General features: G+C 46.8%; 1 protein-coding gene across 2 annotated transcripts in view; it reads left to right on the top strand.

Moving 5' to 3' along the window:
• The window catches only part of GSG1L (GSG1 like), a 169,238-nt gene that overhangs the window by 119,602 nt on the left and 26,900 nt on the right, over window positions 1-22,736 (top strand). For both annotated transcript variants that reach the window (XM_017848634.1, XM_017848635.1), the window contains exon 4: window positions 14,979-15,146. In XM_017848634.1, coding sequence (XP_017704123.1) covers window positions 14,979-15,146 — 168 coding nt within the window. The remainder of the gene's footprint in view (window positions 1-14,978; window positions 15,147-22,736) is intronic.

Genomic DNA, 22,736 nt, shown 5'->3' with positions numbered 1-22,736 from the left:
CTCCCAGGCTGCAGTGCCAGACTTCCATCTTAAAAATGTATCAATACCAGCAGAGAGATGGGGTTTCTTTCCCATATTTCCAGCTACAATCCTGGTTATGACTTTCATTGGCTTAGCTTAAGTCATGTGACCAAATCTGAACCAATGATTTAGACTCTGAGGGAGACTGGAATGACCTGAGTCACATGGTCCAGAGAGTGGCATTAGCTTCACCCAAACCCTTGGACAGAAAGAGAAGGAGGTGAAGTCTCTTCAGGCTGGAAAGACAGAGACCACAATTGTCCACTACACAGGACATCCAGGTCTGGGGCTGGTAGTTGGAGAGCATTTATCCGTTCAGTCATTTAATACATATTCGCTAAGTACTTCCTCTAGGACAGCTGTTCTTCTCAGTGCTGGGGATGCAGCAGTGCTGAGACAGCGTTGCAACAGGGATTGAGATGTGTGAACCAGCCGTATCTGAACTGTGCTGTGATGTAGATGTGTGTGGTGAGGGGAGTTCACAGGCAGCTGCAGGAACACAGAGGAAAGGCATTGACTGACACAGCTTTGGGTGGGGCGGGTCCCCAGGAAGAATTTCGAAGGCAAAACAGGAGAGAATCGGGTGCCAGGCAGAGGGAACAGCAGGTCCAAGGACCTGGAGGTGAGAGAGCATCTCAGAATGGAGCAGGAGGGACTATGATTATAATTTTTAAAAGATCCTATTCCAGTTCAGTGATCACCCCAACTCCATCTCCACTGTCTGCTCAACTCCATCCTTTTAAAACCAAAAGCATTTGCCTTGAAGGGACCTTGGCCCATTAACCCTGGCCCCAATCCCTTTAAGTAGAACAATCCCAGGGAAGCCAGATGAGGCTCTGACCTCCCTTTATCCAACCTTTCCTCCTACAACTGTTCCTCCCTGAGACCTTGACCTTGGAAGTTCATCTCTCTGAGCTAGAGAAGGGCACAAAGGAAGGGAACTAACATTTGTGAGTGTTGAGGATGTGTGTAATAATTTCTTAGATTTACTGAGCACTGATGTGCTGCGAATCAGGTAGGTATTTCATGGAGGCACAGAGAACTTAAGTAACCTGCCCGAGGTCATCCAGCTGTGAAGGGTAGGGCTGGGATTCAAACCCAGGCAGTCGGGCTCCACAGCCATACTGGAAGCCTCTCTGAGAAGATGGGTAATAATAAGAGAGTTCATTGATGTGCTTTCCATGATGTTCCACACATGGTGTATGCTTAGTAAACACCAGCTCTTATATTGCTGCTCCTGATAGGAAATTTAACACATGCAATATCATGCTAGTGATATGAAATTTAACATGAGCAATATCATGCTACTGATATGAAGTTTAGCACATGCAGTAACCTCGTGTTGCATATGCAGATGCTGAGAGTCAGAAAGGTTGGATCACTTGCCCTGGTGGGAACCGGTTCCTGCCCCTCAGTCCCTCTTTCCAGAAGGCCCTGGCTCTCTCCTCTTGTGCTCAGTGTCTCAGGTCAAGCCTGCTGGTGTCAGCCAGAGGAACATTCTTTCCCTGGAAGGCAGGGCCTTCTGCCCTGCTCCTCTGCTCCTTCCTTAGGGGCTGGCCTCCCAAGGGGCACCAAATTCTCACTGGACTTATTAAAGCCTGAGGCCCAGTGTGCAGCCCCTTTTAGGGTGGATCCATTTCTCCCTGTCACTGAGACCTGTGAGATGGATCAGCCCATTTTTCATCCCTCACATCTGGGGCCTCACCAGGGCTGCAGCATGTCATCTCTCTTGTTTAATATGTGTGAGGCCGTTTGTCAAAATTCTGGCCTGAGAGCCTCCCCTGCTCCCTCCCCTGGTACTGGAGAGGAGAACAGCTCCGAGAAGAGATGGCACCGGCCTCTGTCTTCCTGCCCAGCAGGGAAGAACAAGCTGCAGGGGCTCTGGAAGCTGGAGGGGTTTTGAGGTGCTCAAAGCCTGTTGAGTGCCAGCTTCTTAGAGGGACACCTTTGTAAGAAGTAGGCCGGGTGCAGTGGCTCATGCCTGTAATCCCAGCACTTTGGGAGGCCGAGACGGGCGGATCACAAGGTCAGGAGATCGAGACCATCCTGGCTAACACTGTGAAACTCCGTCTCTACTAAAAATACAAAAAAAAAAAATTTGCCTGGCGCAGCGGCGGGCGCCTGTAGTCCCAGCTACTTGGGAGGCTGAGGCAGGAGAATGGCGTGAACCCCGAGGGCGGAGTTTGCAGTGAGTGGAGATCACGCCACTGCGCTCCAGCCTGGGCGATAGAGCGAGACTCCGTCTCAAAAAAAAAAAAAAAAAAGAAGTAGAAGGTCCCCATAGTTAAGAGTCTGACAGCCTGGGGTTCAAATCTCACCCCGACGCACACTGCTGGGCCACCGTGGCAGCATGGAGGGGCAGTCGACAGTGTGGCCCCTGGAATCAGACAGTTTGGGTTTAGATCCTACCCCTGCCCCTCATCAGCTGTGGACCTTGGCCAAGTCACTTACCTCCTCTGCACCTCTGTGTCCTCAGCTGGAAAATGGGACAGCCTGAATTTCCGCCTCATGGGGGTCTCTTGAATTGTGTTCGTTTCTCTACTGAAGTGTACACATCACCCCAAATCTAGTAAAATGAGTTATTAGGTAGTAATAATAGTAACTGGTAAAAAGGCGTTGTTATTTGTTCTTAACGTTTGGTGGTGGACCAGGCTCAGCTGGGCGGTGCTTGCTGCAGTCTTCCCTGAAGCTTCAGTTGGATGTCAGCTGAAGCTGAGGTCATCTGGGCATGGCTGGGGTAGACCTCCAAGGTGGCACCTCACGACGCTGGCAGCTGGTGCCGGCTGGCGGTGGCTGGTGGCTGGAGGGGCTTCATACAGTGTGGAGGCTGGGTACCTGGAGAGACTATCTCAAGAGTGAGTGTTCCAGGAGACCCAGGTGGAAGCCACAGGATCTGCATGAGCCAACCTCAGAAGTCACACAATGTCACTCCTGCTGCATTCTGTTGATTAAGAGCAAGTGATAGGGCCAACTTCAAGGGGAGGCGTGAACCGCGGGAGGTGTGGCTCCCTGGAGGCCAGCTTTGGAGACAGTAACCAACACGAGGAGCGAGTGAATCAACGCATGTGGAGCACTCAGCACAGAGTGTGCTCGGTGAGTGCGAGTCCTCCTGCCCACTCCTCCTTTTGGTGCCGTGTCTCAGCTCTCTCTACCTGGGACAATGTCAGGTGGGGACCCTGATGGGTGCCCAAGCAGCTGCTTGGCTTAAGGGGGCAGAGACCAAGTGGATCAGATTAAGGTTGGGGCAGGGCAAAGTGGCTCACCTGTAATCCCAGCACCTTGGCCGGCCAAGGTGGGAGAATCGCCAGAGGCCAGGAATTCAAGAGCAGCCTGGGCAGCATAGCCAGACCCAATCTCTAAAAAAATAAAAAATAAAAAAAATTAGCTGGGTGTGGTGGTGCACACCTCTAGTCCCAGCTACTCCGGAGAGTAAAGTGAGAGGGACACTCAAGCCCAGGAGGTTGAGGCTGCAGTGACCTGTGTTCGTGCCACTGCACTCCAGTCTGGGCTGGAGGCTCTACCTCAAAAGAGAAAAAGAAAAAAAAAAAAAAAAAGATTAAGGTTATGACACCTACTTTGTGCTGTGCACAGTGAGAGGCACTTTGCAAGCCCCGAGCTGCCTGGTCCTGTCACTGATCCCCAGGAGAGGGGCTGCCATCCTCCCTCAGGGACCAGGACACAGGTTGAAAGCCACACAATTAGCCTTGGATGCTGTGAACTGCACGCAGCCGGGGCTGAACCCAGCCTGCAGATGTTTTCTTAGGCCTGCCATTGTGTCTTATAAAAGTTTGGATTTGTTTCTAACAACTAAAATGGTAAAACTTCTACATAAAAGTCCAGGTTTCCGGTTCGTGATCATTGGAAGATCTGCTCCTGCCTAACCAGCATTGCCACCAGGCAGCCTGCAGATAAGGCTGAGAATGGCTGAACCTTTAGATAGGCGTCTGGTTTCCAGCTCACCCCAGTCCCCACCACGCCCTATTGCCTTACATTTACCCATGCTTCCTCACTTAGTCATCATTTGCCTGACCTTGCAGGAATTTGAGTGTGTGGCCCCTGCTTGGAATGTCAGCTTTCCTGGTGACCGCAGGAGTGTGGAAAGCTAGCCCTGCACTTTCTGCTTCTGTTTTGCATTTGATCAACCTGGAGAGGAATGGAAAAAGGTCTCCTTCTACTGCTGCACACACAGTGAAATCTTATCTCAAGCATTCACTCTGCAGACTGAGGGTAGTAGGACATCGTGGTGTGGAAGATTATAAGAGCTGGAGGGCCCAGAGAAGTTCAGCAATTTGGCCCATGTCACACAGCAAGAGAGCAGCAAGTTGGGCCAGATCTAGGGAAGGTTCTCACTCCTGTCCTATTGGCCACTTTCTGCTTCTGGGGCCCTGTCCCTGTGGAATACAGGCCTCACTGCTGTCCCTCCCTCCTTTCTAGTCTCCATGAATATGTGGAAACAGCAAACCAAACTCTTTCCCCTCTGGGGACCCCAGGCGGCCCCTTCCCTCTATGCAGGGGTTAGCTGGTATTCCAGCAGGCCGATCCCTTAAAGGATTGAGTCTGCTGCTGTGACCCTACCAAAGCCTGGGCCCCAAAGACAACTGGAGGGGGTGTGTGTGCTGATGTCTCTGCTGAGAGGCTGTGTGATCAGCAGCAAGTTTGCCCTTCCTCATCCACCCGAGGCAGATGGCTGTGGTCTCCTTTATTCTAAGACCAGGGTTGCGGAAAAGGATGTGGTTGCCCAAGGGTGCCCTGTGGGCCACGAAGGGACCAGCTGGGCCCTCAGAGCCTGCCACTATCCAGCTCCTAGTCCCATCAGCTCTTGGGCTCTGAGGGTGACCTGGATTATGCATCTGCGCCCAGCCCTGCCCCACATGGTGAGTCTGTACCCCTCTGGTCTGCAGGCAGCCAGGGCAGCCTTCCTTAGTGATCCGTTACAACCTCCCCACTGGGTAGGGCCTGGAGTAAGTTGCAAAGTGGTGTCCATGTGTCTCTAAATCTGCTCCCCCTGTGTCCCTCTGCCCCTGCTGCTCCCAGGGGATGAAGAATTGACAACCCCTGTCACCACCCTCCCCTTTTCTTCCTATGGTGTCCAATCTGCTCTTGGCTCCGGAAACCGGGCCAATCACCCACGCACCTCCCTGTGCCAGTTCAGAAGTGCAAGCTGCTAAAACCAGCAGGTGTTCTGGCCCCAAAGTTTTCAAACTGTGTATTTGGTGGGCGCATTGGGGCCCTGGGGGGTGACAGGAAGAGCGAGATGAAGGCTCATGGATATAGCCTCTCACCCACGCTAAAACCAGAGCTATGTTTTCATATCTGTCTTTTTCTGTCTGCTTTTATTTTATCTGTATTTATCCATTCATTCCACAAGTATTTACTGAGCACCTACTATGTGCCAGGCACCATTCTAGGTGCTAACGGATAGTAGTGAAGTGAACAAGGATAGTAATGAAGTGAACAAGGCTCCCATTTTCATGAAGCTGGCATTCTGGGATAGAAGAGGATATAATCTTAAAAAACAAACACTAAGGATTCCAATTCTGAGAAGACAGAGTAGACATGCTTCTCCCTATTCCTCCTGCTCAAGGCAGCTAAAATCATTGGACCTAAAGATAAAACAGACATCAGAAGACTCTGAAAGGTGGGAAGAAGACAGTAGGCTGGTTAGGGACCAAGAAAACAACACACTGCTGGGTTCTTTTTGTGTTATATAGCCCAAATTTGGAGCTGAAGAAGTCAGCAATTCAGAAATGTCAAAAGGGCAGGATTAAAAAAATGCCCAACTGAAGTCCGCTTTCTCTAGGCAAAGGACCAAGAAAGGGTCAGCCCACTGAGACAGAAAACGTTTAACAATAACTTCACTACTCCAGTCACACATTACAGAAAGGAAAACAACTGTGGCTTCACCCACACTCATGCCCGCAAGGGAATGGGGTGCTTAGATTTTGGTGACAATCGCCAGGTGGACTTTCATCTCTGCTGGGCAGTAACAAGGTGCCCCTCTTTCTCCCTGCAGGGATTGTGTCAGAGGAAAACTGGTGGAGAGTTAGGAGTTTTGCCACTGCCTTGCAGTAATAAGAACATCTCTCTCCCCATGGTGTCAGTGATGTGTGGGGAGAAGTGATGAGGCCCCTGGGCCCCTCCCTGCCAGGTATCAGCAGAGGCCTAATGGGGAGTCTGAACTCCCACCCCTACCCTCACCTGGTAAGAACCAGGAACCATCTCCATCTTGAATGTCAGTGGTGGCTGATATGATTAGGCTTTGTGTCCCCACCCAAATCTCACCTTGAATTGTAATCCCAGTAATCTCCATGTGTGAAGGGAGAGACCAGGTGGAGGTAATTGGGTCATGGGGGTGGTTTCCCCATGCCGTTCTTGTGATAGTGAGTTCTCGTGAGATCTGCTGGTTTCATAAGGGGCTCTTCTGCCTTTACTTGGCACTTCTCCTTCGTGTGTAGCTTTGTGAAGAAGGTGCCTGCTTCCTCTTCACCTTCCGCCATGATTATAAGTTTCCTGAGGCCTCCCCAGCCATGCTGAACTGAGTCGGTTAAACCTCTTCCTTTATAAATTACACGGATTAATACACTCGCCCAGCGGGAAACCTAGGCTTCTACCCCTACCTGGAAGTAACTGGGCAGAGCCTCCACCTCGCCAAAGCCACCTTGCCAGAATGATGTGACAGGAAATCAGTTAGAGCAGATGGTTTAAACAAGATCCAGAGTCTCAAAACATACCCCAAATGTCAAGGTTGCAATTAAAATCATGTATCATGCCAAGAACCAGCAAGATCTCAACTTGAACGAAAAAAGACAATCAATAGATCCCAATGCTGAAATGACAGAAATGTTAGAAATCATCATAAAAATGCTTCAACAAGTAGTTGCAAAAACCCTTGGAAAAATAGAAAGTCTCAGGAAAGCAGTAGAAGATAGAAAGAAGGACCAAACGGCAATTTTAAAACTAAAAAATTCAATAACCACAATAGAAAGCTCAATGGTGGGGCTCAACAGCAGAATGGAAGGGATGAAGGAAAGAATCAATGAACTTGAAGACAGGACAATAGAAATTATTTAATTTGAACAGCAGAGAGAAAATAACTTTTAAAAAAATGTACAGAGCCTTAAGGACCTCTAGAACTATAACCAAAAGTATAACATTGGAGTCCCAAAAGTAAAGGAGAAAGAGGGCGAGACTGGACAAAGTACTGAAAGAAGTAATGGTTGAAAACTTCCCAAATCCCGTAAAAGATATAAACCTTCAGAATCAAAAGCTGAATGAATCTCTAAAATAGTATAAATTCAAAGAAATCCATACCAAGACACATCACAGTCAAACTTGAAAAAGAACTAAAGTTAAAACAAACAAACAAATAAACAAAAACACAGTGAGAGAATAACATCCTCCCTAACTACAGAGAAAAAAATTCAAGCAACAGTGGATTTTGCATCAGAAACCATGGAGGCTAGAAGGAAGTGGCACAACATTTTCAAAGAAAAAGAAAATGAAAATGCTGAAAGAAAAGAACTATCAACTTGAAATTCTATATGCGGCAAAAATATACTTCAGAAATGAAGGGGAAATCACAACATCCTCAAATGAAGAAAAACTAAGAAAATTTGTTGCTGGCAGACCTACCCTAAAAGAAAGGCTAAAAGAAGTTCTCTAAACAAAATGGAAATTTGAAAAAGGGAAGTTTTGAATATAAGAAAGAATGAATGAAAATGGACAGAGAAACTTTACTTCTCCTTTTCTCCTTTTGAGTTTTCTAAATTATGTTTGATGGTTGAAGCAGAAATCATAATATAGTCTGATGTGATTCTAAATGTATACAGTGGAAATATTTAAGACAATGATGTTATAAATGAAGGAAGGTAAAGGGTCACAAAAGGAGCCAAGATGTCTACGCTTTACTGAAATGTTGACACCAATAGACTGTGATTAGTTATGTATATATAATGTAAGACCCAGAGCAACCACTAAAAAAGCTATATACAGAGATACACTCAAAATCACTAGAGAAATCAAGAATTGTTTGAGAAACCCATGGGAATGCAAGAAAAAAGAAAAAAGAGAAACCAAAAACAGAACAAGCAGGAAAGAACAAAATTAGTTGGCAGGCTTAAGCCATAATATATCAATAATCACTTTAAATGTAAATGATTTAAATACACCAATTACAAGCCAGAAATTGGTCAAGTGGATTTAAAACATGTGACCCAAAACTATGTGCTGTCTATAAGAAACTCACTTCAAGTATGATGAGATAGATAGGCTGCAAGTAAAAGGATGAAAATCATCTCTCATGTAAGCATTAATCAAAAGAAAGCAGGACTAGTTATATTAATATTAGATAAAGTAGACTCAGGCAAATAAAATGACCAGAAATAGACATTAAATAATGATAAAAGAGTCAATCCACTAAGAAGGCATTGCAATCCTAAAAGTGTATCCACCAAACAACAGAGCTGAAAAACTGTAAAGGAAAATTTGATGTAGCTGAAAGGAGAAATAGGAAAATTCACAACTATAATTAGATATTTCAATATAGCTTTCTCAACAATTAATAGAACAACCAAATGGAAAATCACCAAAGATATAAAAGAATTCAACATCATCAACCAATAGGATCTAATTAAGAAATGTTTCGAGTCAAATCAGCTCTCATCCCAAGAACCTAGAAAAAGAAGGGCAAAATAAGCCCAAAGCCAGCAAAAGAAAGATGAGCAAAAATCAATACAATTGAAAACAAAAAGTAATAGAATCAATGAACCAAAAACCTGGTTCTTTGACAAGATAAAATTGACAAACCTCTCGCAAGAGTGACAGAGAGAGCAGACAGAGGAGAGACACGAAATGCCAATTCAGGAATGAAGCAGAGGATGTTGCTGCAGACTTTGAGGACATCAAAAATATAGTAAGAGCATACTACAAACAACTCTACACACAGAACTTTGACAGCCTGGATGAAATAGATCCGTTTTTTTAAAAGCCCAAACTGCCACAACTTACCAAATGCGAAATAAGTAATTTGAATATCCCTATAACTACTAAGGAAATTGAGTTTATAAATAAAAACTTTCAAAACAGAAATCTCCAGGTCCAGATGGTTTTATTGGAACATTTCACCAAATATTTAAATAAGAATTAGCATGTTTTTTTCAGAAAATAGAAGAAGAGAGAAAACTTTGCAGTTCACTTTATGAAGCTAACATCACTCTGTTATTAAAACCAAAGATAGTGCAAAGAACCACAGACTAATAGACCCCATGAATATAGATACAAAAATCCTTAGCAAAACAATAGCACATGGAAGTCAGCAATATATAAAAATAATTATACATCATGTTAAGTGGGGTTTATTCTAGGGAGTATGACTGCTTCAATATTTGAAAAATCCATCAGTGTCATTCACCATATTAACAGGCTAAAGAAGAAAAAAATCACATGACCATATCAATGAATACAGAAAAAGCATTTGACACAATTCAGCATTGATTCATACTTTTTAAAAAACTCTCAGAAAATTCAGAATAAAGGGGAACTTCCTCAACTTGATAAAGACCATCTATAAAACATCTGCAGTTAACATTATACTTAATGTTGAAATACTATTTTCTCTCTAAGATTGGGAACACCACTATTATTCCACATAGTGCTGAAAGTTCTAACTAGAAATAAGACATAGAAGACATGAAAGACATAAGACATGAAAAGAAAATAAAAGGTATACAGATTGTAATAGAAATAAACTATACCTATTTGTGGATGTCATAATTATCTGTGTAGACAAATCCAAGGAATCTACCAAAAACAAAGCCTAGACTTAATAAATAAGTTTAGTGCTGTCTTAGGATAGAAGATAAAATACAAAATCAATTGTATTTTATAAACTAGCAATGAACATTTGGACAACAAAATTAAAATATATGTCATTTATACTAAAAAAACGAAATACTTAGGCATAAATCTAACAAAACACTTACAGGACTTGTACACTGAAAACTGTAAACCATAGAAAAATACCAGAGAAAGAAATCAAAGAAGATCTAAATAAATGGGTAAATATACTATGTTCATGGATCAGAACACGCAATATATAGTGAATACATCAAATTTCTTGTAGATATAGAGAAAAGTATTCTAAAATATATATGGAAAGGCAAAGGAATTAGAATTTCTAAAACAATTTTGATAAAGAAGAATAAGGCAGAATGAATTACAGTACTCAATTTCAAAACTTACTGTATAGCTACAATAATCCAGACTGTGTGATATTAGTGGAAGGATAGGCACATAGATCAACAAAAACAAAATAGAGGACTCAGAAATAGACCAATACAGATACGCTCAACTAATTTTTGACAAAGGCACAAATCAGTTCACTGTGTGGGTGTGTGGTGGTGGTAGGGGTGGGGTGGGCAGGGAATGGCCTTTTCAACAAATAGTGCTGGAGCTATTGGACATTCACTGGCGAAGATAAACAATCAGCCTTACTTTAAACTGCACACCACTTGCAAAAATTAATTTAAAATGGATCACAGATTTAAGTATAAAATGTAAAACTGTAAAACCTTTAGAAAATAAGAGAAAATCTTTGGAATCTAGGGCTATGCAAAAGTTCTTATATTTGATATCAAACACATAAAAGGAAAAAATGGATTAATTGTAATTCACCAAAACTAAATACTTTTGGTCTGCAAAAGACCCTATTAAGAGGTTTAAGAGAAAACTATAGACTGAGAGAATATATTTGTAAACTACATTTTTGACAAAGAACTAATCTCTAGGATATATAAAGACCTCTAAAAACTCAGTATGAAACAACAACAGAACAATCCAATTAGAAAGTGGGCAAAAAACACCAATAGACATTTTGCCAAAGAGAATATACAGATAGCAAATAAACATATGAAAAGTTGTTCAACCCCATTAGCTGTTAGGGAAGTGCAAATTAAAGCCACAATGAGATATTATTACACATCTATCAGAATAGCTAAAATAAAAAATAGTGACACCACTAAATTCTGATGAGGATGTGGAGAAACTCATACATTGCTGGCAGGAATACTGTATTTAGCAATATAAAGGAACAAACTACTGATGCACACAATAACTTGGATGATTCTCCAGATAATTATGTTGGGTGAAAAAAAGCCAATCCCATACATACTCCTGTATGATTTTATTTATGTAAAATGTTTGAAGAGGTAAAATTATTGAAATGAAGAACAGGTGGCTGACAGGATTTGTGGGAGGTCAGGAGGGAAGTGGCTGTAGCTATAAATGGCACAGAAGAGATCCTTGGTCTGTATTTTTTTTTTTTTTTTTTTGAGACGGAGTCTCACTCTGTCACCCAGGCTGGAGTGCAGTGGCCTGATCTCAGCTCACTGCAAGCTCCGCCTCCCAGGTTTACGCCATTCTCCTGCCTCAGCCTCCCGAGTAGCTGGGACAACAGGCACCCGCCACCTCGCCAGGCTAGTTTTTTGTATTTTTTAGTAGAAACGGGGTTTCACCGTGTTAGCCAGGATAGTCTCGATCTCCTGACCTCGTGATCCGCCCGTCTCAGCCTCCCAAAGTGCTGGGATTACAGGCGTGAGCCACTGCGCCCGGCCTTGGTCTGTATTTTGACTGTATCAATGTCAATATCCTGCTTGTGATATTGTAATATTGTATTACACTCGTTTTGCAAGAGTTTACCATTGGGGGAAACTGGCTAAAGGGTACATGGGTTCTCTCTCTCTATAATTTCCTACAACTGTTTGTGAATCTGTAATTATCTCAAAAGGAAAAATTTAAAAACAAGAGTAAACAAATGAAAGGAAAAAAGATAAAGAGAATTACAGGGTGTGATGAGGGTTGTGATGAAACTAAAGAGAGGCATGTGATATAGAATGATGGAGAGGGGGCTTCTTAGAGATAGTAGACAGAAAATGCCCACTGAGGAAGGGGTGACGTTGAAAGGTGAGAAGGGACTAGCTGGGCAAAGAGTCTGGGAAAGTCCAGGGATTCCAGAGGGAGGGAAGGCAATGGGGGAGGTAGGGCTGGGAACGAGTTTGGGTTTTTGAGGAGTGGAAAAGAGACCATAGGGCTGGGATGCAGAAAGCCTGAGGAATCAAGCTCAGGGTGACATGTTATTTGAAAAAAGATCTTGCATGTAAAGTAGATGGAAAGGCGAGGATGTAGGCTTTTCTTCTAGCTCAGTCTGACTTTGCACCTGTCCAGCCATTGACTGTCTAGCTCTGCTCCACCCCATATCATCTGTTTCTGGGGCCCCTGGGCTCTAGCAAACCCCTTCCCTCCCCAGCGAAGCTCCCTCCACACACTCAATCATTGGACTCCACCACTCCTGAAAGGTATTTTTGCTCAAGCCTTTAGTTTGGGAATACCCTGCTCCATTACCTGACTGGGACATCAGGGTTGAGTCAGACTTGGCCACCCTTAAGATCCTTGGCCATAAAGACTAGAAATTCATGTCAAAACTAACTCATGCAAAAGAAGAGAATTTATAGCAAGTAAACATATGATAACTTTGGTTCCCAATGACCAAACCCCAATTCAAACTGGCTTCAGGGTAGAAAAAAAAGTCAAGGAAAACAAAATTAAAAAGAAAGGAATTGAGACTTCCATGATTGAAAAGTTCAGGGATAATGGCTTCAGCTCAGGGATCAAGCCCCTTTTCATGGCTCTGCTTTCTTTTGGGTCAATTTCATTCTCAGGCTGGGTGGTGGCAAGAGGGTCCCCAGCAACTCTTGGCTCAAATCCCACCAGCTTAGCACCACAGAAAAAAGATGAGCTTTGTTTCTCAGTAGCTTCCGCCAAGTTCAGGGGTTGAGTCTCATGAACCTGACTTGGGTCACGTGCCCACCCCCAACCAATTACTATGGCCAGAGAAAAGCAGCATTTTCATTAGCCAGACTGAGGTCATGTGCTCACATACAGGTTGGGGTTGGGGCCAGCCCCACACAAACCTAATGGCCTGAGAAGAAGGAAGGAGTGATCCCTTAACAGAATCAGAGTGCAGTTACCAAAAGGAAGAATGGCTTATGATCAGGCAACACCAACATACTCCATACTCATGGAATACAGAAAAAGCCTACTTGTTCATTCTCCATCCTTGGGTTCTGAGTTTCCATCATGCTAGCATAAAGAGATATCCCAGGTTGAAGTAGAATCTTCAGCTTTGTTGCTCAGGAGAGAGTATCTGATTGGACCAGCTTTGGCCAGATGGTCAGCCTTTAACCGGTCATCTATGAATGGTGGGGGTTGGTGAGTAACATGCTGGACACTTTGGTGGAAAGGGGAGCTCTTAGAGGGGCCAGGCTGATGCCCTAAAACTGCCTATTACAGACACTCAGGGCTTCTGGAAGATCTACATCAGCTCCTTATCATGAAAGAAACAGGAACTCTATCAATGGGTTTGGTGTTAGGGAAACAGATGATCCTTTTGAGGATCTCTTTGAGAAAGGCTGAGTCCTCAGATTTTTTTCCTTGCTTTCCTTCTGGGGTGCTTAGGGGCTGTCAAAGGGAAAAGCAGTGGGTGCAGGCAGTGGGCTTCATTGACCATGGGGAATGCAGGGGTGGTGATGATGTTCAGAGACCAGCTGGGTGGGCTGGCATCAGGGGAGGCCTGGAGCTCCCAGGCAATGCAGGGTTGGAACAACAAAACTGAGTCCCTAATTTGGAGGAAACCAGTTACCAAGGCAGAGACTGAAGAACAGGGATCCAGGAACCAAGCCAGATGTAACTGAGCCCAGGCGGGTATCCCACTCCTGGTACTAAATGTTGAATGCATAGTCTTGATCAGAGGAATCAGGCAGGCCATTTCTGGAGCTGGAACTGGGTCAGTTGAGTCTCCTAGCTCTACCCCACCTTTCCTACCTTTCCAACTGTGGATGAGACAAATTCTCCACGTTTGGGCTGGGCTTAGCATGTACATTAAATGAGGGCTGCCAAAAGTCCCAGCTGTAGAGAAAGTTGTGGAGGAGAGAGCCAAGCAGGTCATTCATTATAACCTCATCTCTCAGGGGGAGAGTTTACAAACCAAATCATATGGAAGTGGGTAGTGAGGATGTTAATATTAGTGATAATAATGACAGCAAGACTTTCTTGAGTGCCTACTATGTGCTGGACACTATTCTAAGATAGTTTTAATCCTTGTAACAACCCTATGAGGTAATGCTATTGTCCATTACAATGACGTGAGGTACTGGGAGCAGTGACACATACCTATAATCCCAGTACTTTGGGAGGCTGAGGCAGGAGGATCACTTGAGCCCAGGAAGTTGAGGTTGTGGTAAGCTATGATCATACCATTGCACTTCAGCCTGGGCAACAGAGCGAATCCCTGTCTTTAAAAAAAAATAGTCATGAGGAGTGTGAAACAGAAAGGGTTGGCATCTTTCCCTGGGTCATACATGAACAAAGGTAACTTAACTTTCATAAAAGATGAATTTTTAGGATGTCTGCCCCCATCTCCTTCTCCATCACCAACTCCAGCTAATCTCCTCATGCATCCTCGCTTCTGCTCCCCAAGCCTCCTACAGTTTGTGGAACATTCCCTGCAGTCTGATGCCTCCATGCCTTTGTACACACTATTCCTTCTCCTGGAATGTCCTTTCCCCTGACCAACTCTCACTCTTCTTACCAGGCCGAGCATAAGTGTCGCTGTATTTTGGGTAACTTTCCTTGATGCCAGCCCCCTTGGACAGAATGATTCACTCTCTTCTTGCCTCCCCATAATGAACTCTGTTACATCTGCATCACAGTGTGCAGATAATTCTCTGTCTCTCAGACTGTGAGTGGGGCAGGGACCAAGTCTTACCCTTCTCTATGGCAGTGCCTGCTTAGGTACCAGAGGAAAAAGCAGCTGTGCAGGGATGAATGAATGTTTGGTGGGTGTGGGATTTTTCCTGTCCCTCACCCACCCTCACCATGGCATCTCTCTCCTGATCTCTTGGCAGCCTGGCGTGGGGCTCCTTTACCTGCTGCATGGCAGCCTCTGTCACCACGCTCAACTCCTACACCAAGACGGTCATTGAGTTCCGGCACAAGCGCAAGGTCTTTGAGCAGGGCTACCGGGAGGAGCCGACCTTCATAGACCCTGAGGCCATCAAGTACTTCCGGGAGAGGTCAGTGCACAGGGGGTTACCTCTGGCCACCACGGGGACTCTGAAGCCCATGGCCTGGCCTCAGTGGCCACCGGGCCCCAGTCGAAAACTGGAGTGAATGGTATGACAGAGAGGTTATGGAGCGGGGAGGCGGACGAAGGCAGAGTTTGGACATCACTATGTCGGAATTTCTGGGATATTTTAATGTTTTATGGGTCATGAGGTTGCTTTGGGCTTATGTGATCAAAGCACTAGAAACCCAGAAGGGAACCAAATTTGAGCATTTACCATTAGGTCCTATGCTTCTTGGAACCATGATAAAGAGTTAAAGAAGCTGAACCAAGGTTTCCTTCTTGGGCTCTGTCATGGCATTGAGTGAAAAGAGGACCCAGCTGTGGGACTGGTGATGGCTGCAGGAGGAGGATGGCTTCTCAATGTCAGGAACTACATGTAATCACCCGAGTCTTCAGAGTGCAGCTGGGAATAGAGGAGGTGACAATAAACAGTGGGTGGGTAGATGGATAGATAGATGGCTGGACAGGTGAGTGGGTGGATGGGTAGGTAGATGGATGGCTGGATGAATGGATGGATGAATAGATGAGTGAGTGGATGGATACGTGATGGATGGATGGATGGATGGATGGATGGATGGATAGATGGATGACTGGGTGGATAGGGTGGATAGGTAGGTGAATGGATGGATGGACAAGTGGACAGACTGGTGGATGGATGGATGGATGGATGGATGGATGAGTGGTGGATGGGTAGGTGGATGGATGGATGGATGGATGGATGGATGGATGGATGGATGGATTGGTGAGTGGGTGGGTGGGTAGATGGATGAATGGCTGGATGAACGGATTGATAAGTAAGTAAGTAAGTAGGCAGAGTTATAGATTAGTAGGTATGAGTGGAAGGACAGACAGGCAGATGGCTGGCTGGATGAATTTCAGGAGTTCAGAAGCTGGAGATATCCTTAGACAGAACTCCTCCCAGACACCTTCTTCTGATGAAGCCACTCAGAGAGAGCATCAGCAGCCTGAAACCTGAAATTTCTGAGCCCTCCCTCCAGGGGGTGAGTTCATTGTTACTGCTGTATCCACCTCACTCTGTACTGCTCTCCTGGCTTCACCCAGAACTGCTCCTATGGGCCAGCTACCACTGCCACTCTCCAACCTAGTGCCAATCTACACTGTGCCAGCTGCTCCAGTCTCTTCTGGGCCGTCAGGGGCTGCTGCCCTCTTTAGCTCAGCCCACATCCCTAGAGCTGCTGTGCCTGTGTTTGTGGCAGGCCTTGAAGAATCACAGCCTAGTTACTCTCTCTGAGCTCTGTCTGTCTCCCAGGCCTATCCCAATCAGTAGCAGTATCTAGAGGTACCCACGAATGGCCAATCTGGCCTGGGGTCCCTATGCTCCCAGTATCTCCTCTTGAGAGAGGGGATGTAGAACAGCAACCCTAAGTCAGAGTCAACCATCATAACTGCCATTTATGGAGCACATGTTGTGTGCCAGGCCCTGTGCCCAGGCATTTCATTTCATCCTTAAGACTTCACTATGCAGTTAGGCCTATTAGCCCCATTTTACAGATGAGGAAAACTGAGGCTTAGAGAAGTTAAGACACTTATGTAAGGTTGCACAGTGATGGAGGGGGAGTTGGGGCCCAGGTCTGCATGCCTATTTCCTAGAATGAAGAAAATCAGAGCTGGCGGTGCCTCAGAATCAGGCCACCCAGATGCAAGAGGCAGCCCCAGGATTCAACTCAGGCAGCTGCTCGAGCCCATGCAGGTGCTGTTATGCCCTGGACAGATCTGCTTAGTACTTGCAGTTCATGCGCAGGCTGGGGGCTTCTCACAAGTCCATGTGACTCTCAGCCTTGAGGACCCTCTCTGACCCCAGAATCTGCTTTGCCCAACACGTGGGGCTTACTGGAATGCCCAGGAGACTGATGCTGTCAGGAGTTGGTGGGTGTTGGGGGATAAAGACTCACCTTCCCACCCTTGGTTGCAAAACGGCCTGGGGCACGCCTTGCCATGGGACTGGTCTCCAGGTGCCCTTAGCAGGGATCAGCCTTTATCACATCCTCTACTGGCTCCGTCCCTTCCGTGTCTCACTTACCCTCTTCCCTACCCATAGTTCCTGGGACCACCTCCCCTTAAGAAAACTACCTGTACCCAAATCCTTATCACAGGGCCTACTTCCGGGGGAGCTGAAGGAGAAGGGCATTAATGCCTTTCGGTGGCAGGGAAGGCATCACTGCACATCCTCAGCAGAGGAGGAAGAAAGGGACAGGAGGCTGCAGGGTGGGGCAGCATTGAGGAACTGGACTCCCTGTGGGGCACTTGGGAGGGCTTCAGTCAGCAGAGAAGCATGGCAGCCCATGGGGTGGGAAGGCCCACACAGGTACTCTGACTGTTACAGGCCCCTCTCTCAGCCTGCCACTGTGTCTTTCCCCAGCCACATCAGCCTTCTTTTCATCCCTCGGGCACTCCAAGTGCATCCCCACCTTGGGACCTTTCTACTTACTCTGCCTCAGGATGTTCCTGTGAGGCCTCTCCTAATCACTGGGTCTAAACACACACTCCCCACAACCTTATCCTAGATACTCTAGCTCGTTGCTATTTTTTGTATTTTGGAGACAGGGTCTCACTCTGTTGCTATATTAGTCCGTTCTCATGCTGCTAATAAAGACATAGCTGAGACTGGGTAATTTATCAAGGAAAGAGGTTTAATTGACTCACAGTTCAGCAGGGCTGTGGAGGCCTCAGGAAACTTACAAGCAAGGCAGAAGGGGAAGCAAACACGTCCCTCTTCACATGGCGGCAGCAAGGAGAAGTGCCGAGCAATGTGGGGAAAAGTCCCTTATAAAGCCATTAGATCTCATGAGAACTCACTATCATGAGAACAGTATAGGGGTAATTGTCCTCATGATTCAATTACCTCCCACTGGATCCCTCCCATGACAGATGAGGATTACGAGAACTCCAATTCAAGATGAGATTTGGGTGGACACAGCTAAACCATATCAGTCACCCAGACTGAGTACAGTGACACAAGCACAGCTCACTGCAGCCTCGACCTCCTGGGCTCAAGTGATCCTCCCACCTTGGCCTCCCAAGTAACATGCGCCACCATGACTGACTAATATATTTCATTTTTAGTAAAGATGGGGGTCTTGCTATCGATTGCCCCAGATGGCCTCAAACTCGCAGCCTCAAGCCATCCTCTGACCTCTGCAGTGCTGAGATTACAGGCATGAGCCTCTATGCCTGGCACCGTTTCTATTTTTTCATAGCACCTGATACAATCTGCCAGGATTTTCTTTATTTGTTTGCCGGTTTGCAGACTGTGGGCTCCGGAATAGAAGACCTCTGCCATCTTGTTTCCCACTGTGAACCAGGCACCTAGAATTGGGCCAGGCACCTACTAGGAGCTCATTCAGGGTTTTCTGGTGATCGACTGGACTAGACTCTCGTCTTTGGAAGCTTCAGCCCTGGCTCCCTCATGCTCTTTTATTTCCATCTCCACCATCATCTCGCTGATTCAGCATCCCAGCACTTCCATGCCAAAGCCCCAGGAGAGAGGATGTGATCGCCTGGTGTAGGTCAGGTTTCAGTCCCGGGCCAGGCAGCAGTGGCCAGGAAGATCCGGCTAACCTGGCACGCGGCTCACCTCGTCCAAGGCTGTGGATGGTGGCAATGCCCAGCCTGGCCCAGGGCCCCGAGTGGGCACTCAGCAAGTGTTCGCAGTAGACACATAAGCAACCAGATGTCCAAAGCTGCCCCATTAGCACTGCGGTCAGTTGCCACCCCTGCTACGGAGATTCACCTCCTGCGGCATCTGTGGGTAAAATGCACCTTGTTTTGCTGAGGCAGAAGACAAGACCTCTCCGTACCCCATCAACAAGAAGCTGCTGTTTGCTGGTGCCCCAGTTCCAATGGCTCCTAACAGCTCAGCCCCAAGATGAATTCTTCCCAGCATATGTGCGGAGTATCACTTTACACATTCATAACTTGAACATTATGCAGAGGTTCATCAAATTTTATTTCCCTTCCCCTCTGAGGAGAGCATTTCAGCTTAGCCAGGCTGTTCTATTTCTTTCCCTTTTTTTTTTTTTTTTTTTGTGCCTTCCCTACAAAGAGCTCGAAGCACATAGATGTCTGCATAGGTTTTCGGCGTGGCTCAGATGCAGGGCTGACATCCTACAGTGGCCAGCATCCCTGGAGCCGCAGCCAGGGACTCAAGGGAAGGCGATCCATGGCCCCACCTGCCGAGGTTTCCTTCTCCTCCGTGGGGGACAGAGGGTGCTATGGAAAGAGCGGGGGTTTGGAGTGAGTTTTCCAAGTCTGTCTCTTTGCTGCTATGTAATTTGGGGTGAGGCGCTGAGTCCCTCTGAGCCTGTTTCCTCTGACCCAAGATGGGAGAGTCTAGAGCTCTTCGTGTCTCAGGGAGGCTCAAATTTGAAAACCCACGTGACGTGCCACGCCCAGTGCCTGGCACGTGGAGGGCTTTGTGTGTGTGAGTTCCTGTCTCTTCTGCTCCTAATGCCCTCACCAGACCCCAGAGTGAAGCATGAGCTTGGTCATGACCAGCTTAGGGTGGAGATGGCAAGGGTGTGTTGAAGCGTGGCTAATAATCACGTTATTATCTCTGGCCCTGTATAAGGCCCTCCTCTAAATACCTTAGATGTGACTCAGTTAATTTCTGCAATGCCCCTCTGAGGTGTAAGTGTTATTGTCACCCCCATTTTACGGATGGCAAATGGAGGCACATTTAGGGAGGGCAACTTGCCCCAGGTCACACAGCTGGTAAATGCCAGAGCTGGGATTTCAGCCCAGGCCACATAGTCCTTCCCTGTGCTGTGTGGCCTCTCAGCCCTGATCAATTGTCTCTGCTGGGTATTGAGCTAGGACCTGGGCACACAGTAGGAGTGAGGGGAGTCCCATGGCTGAGGAGCTCATCATGGGAGGGGCAGGTGAGGTGAGAGACAGACCGTGTGTGGGTTTCTGGGATGATGCACTCTGTGGGACAGAGCGCATGGGTTCCCTCATGCCCCCACCTTTCCTATCTGTGGGAGAGGACTGTCTGGAGCCCATTTCATCCAAGTCTCTCCTGCTGTCCTCCTGGGGACCAGGGACAAGGTGGTGCCCTGCGGGGGCTGATGGACTGGAAGGAATTAAACTGTCCCTTTCCCGCCCCTACCCCCACCCCCCACATCCTGTTGGATTACCCTCTGCAAGAGCCAGTTGCACGGCTGAGGAGCAGTTGGCAGATTGGAAATGGTTTTCAGAGCTGTAGAAGAAAGGCATGTTATGTGTATGCGTGTGCATGTGTGTGTGTGCACATGTGTGCGTGTGCATATGTGTGTGCACATGGTCATGTGGAAGGGCCAGTATGCACATGTGTTGGGTTTGCTGGACTGGAGAGCCTGCACCCCCCAATTCCTGCCCCACCCCTGAGAAACATCTGGAATTAAATCCTCCCAGCGTCACCCTTCCTGTTGTCCCCTCGTTTGTCTTAATTGGGCTTCCCAAGGGGAGGGTCAGATGCTGCTGAATGAAAGGTAAATATTTGCAGATTGGGGCTTTCTTGAATACGTAATGCTCAGATCTGGTTTAACAATGTGTGGAAGAAAATGAGACCTGTTGGATTGGATCCCAGAGGGAATTCAGCTGTGCCAAACGAGTGACCCGCCTCTCTCGGGAATGTGGCACTGTGTGGGGGACGGAAACCCCCAGAGCTTTTTGGGAGGGCAGATCTTCCTTCCTGGGACCCTTGAACCTCTCTCTGTACCACTTAGGACTCTCTGAAATTACTTGTTTGTTTATTTTCGTGTTTATGTCTGGCCTGTTTCAGTGCACACTCCACGAGAGCGGGGAGCCTGCTTTTCCTGGTTTCTACTCCGTCCCAGCACCTAGAACCACAGAGGCTCAATAAATTATGGTATTAATTATTAACAACATTAGGCCAGGCTTGGTGGCTCACTCCTGTAGTCCTAGCATTTGGGAGGCTGAGGCGGGCAGATCACTTAAGTCCAGGAGCTCGAGACTAGCCTGGGCAACATAGCAAGACCCTGTCTCTACAAAAATATTAAAAGATTAGCTGGGAGTGGTGGCATGTGCCTGTGGTCCCAGTTACTCAGCGAGGCTGAGGTGGGAGGATCACTTGAGTCCGGGGGGTTAAGGCTGCAGCGAGCTATGATGGCGCCATTGCTCTCCCACCTGGGCGACAGAACAAGACCCTGTCTTGAAAAACCAAACCAAACAAACAAACAAACAAACAGTATTAATTCTATTAAGTATAGTAGAAAGTTATGCAGTGCCCCCTGTTGCAGACACTGTTTGAGTGCCTGGCTGACTTCATGCATTCAGCCCTTGTGGTACACCTGAAGAAACAGACCAGGGTTGGAATTAACTTTGCAATTTACTAGCTGTGGGTCCCCAGGTAACTCGCTTCACCTCTTGGAGCTTCAGTTTTCCTGGCTGGAAAATGAGCTAATGCTTACCTCGAGGCTTTGTTGTGAGGACTTTATGAAATGATACAATTACGTTTCTGGAAACAAAGCAACAAAGCTGGGGTTCCCCTCTCCCTGCATCGCCCCCCCTCTCTCCACACCGCCCCCCTCTCCCCATCCCCGTTAGAGAACTCCCTCTGTGCAGGGCAAATAAGATACACTCCCTGCCTGAAAAGGGGGCCTGTAGCAATTGGCAAATGGTAGTCCTTGGAGAATCTAGCCTGCAGATGTATTTTGTTTGGCTTGCATGGTGGTTTCAAAATTCTTAAATTTAGGCTGAGTTTTAAAAATCAGGAAATTTCATGTTAAAATATCAAGGTTTTGCAGAAACAGAAAAAGAAATATGGCATATTCTCACTTATAAGTGGGAGCTAATCATTGGGTACACATGGACATACAGACGGGAACAACAGACATTGGGGACTGCAAGAGCAGGGAGGGAGGGAGGCAAGGGTTGAAAAACCACCTATCGGGTACTATGCTCATTGTTTGGATGATGGGATCAGCTGAAGCACAACCTCAGCATCACGCAGTGCACCCATGTCATGAACGTGCACATGTACCCCTGAATCTAAAAAGAAAAAACAAAACAAAACCAAAAAAAGCAAGAAATCAAAAATCAAGGTTTTGGGCTTTTCATGACAAAGCAGAGATCTGGCCACACTGGGCCCCTGTTTCCGCATGGCAACAACAGGCTGAAACACTTGAGTTCACAGCCCCCTGCTCACACCAGAGCAAAGTGCACTGGGTGTCACAATCGAGTCTCCCGGAAGTGGCTTCGGGCAGGAGGGGCCAGTCCCACCCCAGTGGGAGGTAGAGGATAGAAGAGGCTTCACAGAGGCTGGGCACAGTGGCTCACTTTGGGAGGCCAAGGTGGGCGGATCACGAGGTCAGGAGATCGAGACCATCCTGGCTAACATGGTGAAACTTTGTCTCTACTAAAAATACAAAAAAATTAGCCGGGTGTGGTGGCAGGCACCTATAGTGCCAGCTACTCAAGAAGCTGAGGCAGGAGAATGGCGTGAACCCGGGAGGCAGAGCTTGCAGTGAGCTGAGATCGCGCCACTGCACTCCAGCCTGGGCGACAGAGCAAGACTCCA

This window comes from Rhinopithecus bieti, unplaced genomic scaffold (assembly GCF_001698545.2).
Source record: "Rhinopithecus bieti isolate Rb0 unplaced genomic scaffold, ASM169854v2 scaffold_31940, whole genome shotgun sequence".
NCBI classification, from domain to species: domain Eukaryota; kingdom Metazoa; phylum Chordata; class Mammalia; order Primates; family Cercopithecidae; genus Rhinopithecus; species Rhinopithecus bieti.
The sequence above is the reverse complement of the archived record's forward strand: the minus strand, read 5'-3'. Positions and strand labels throughout refer to the sequence as shown.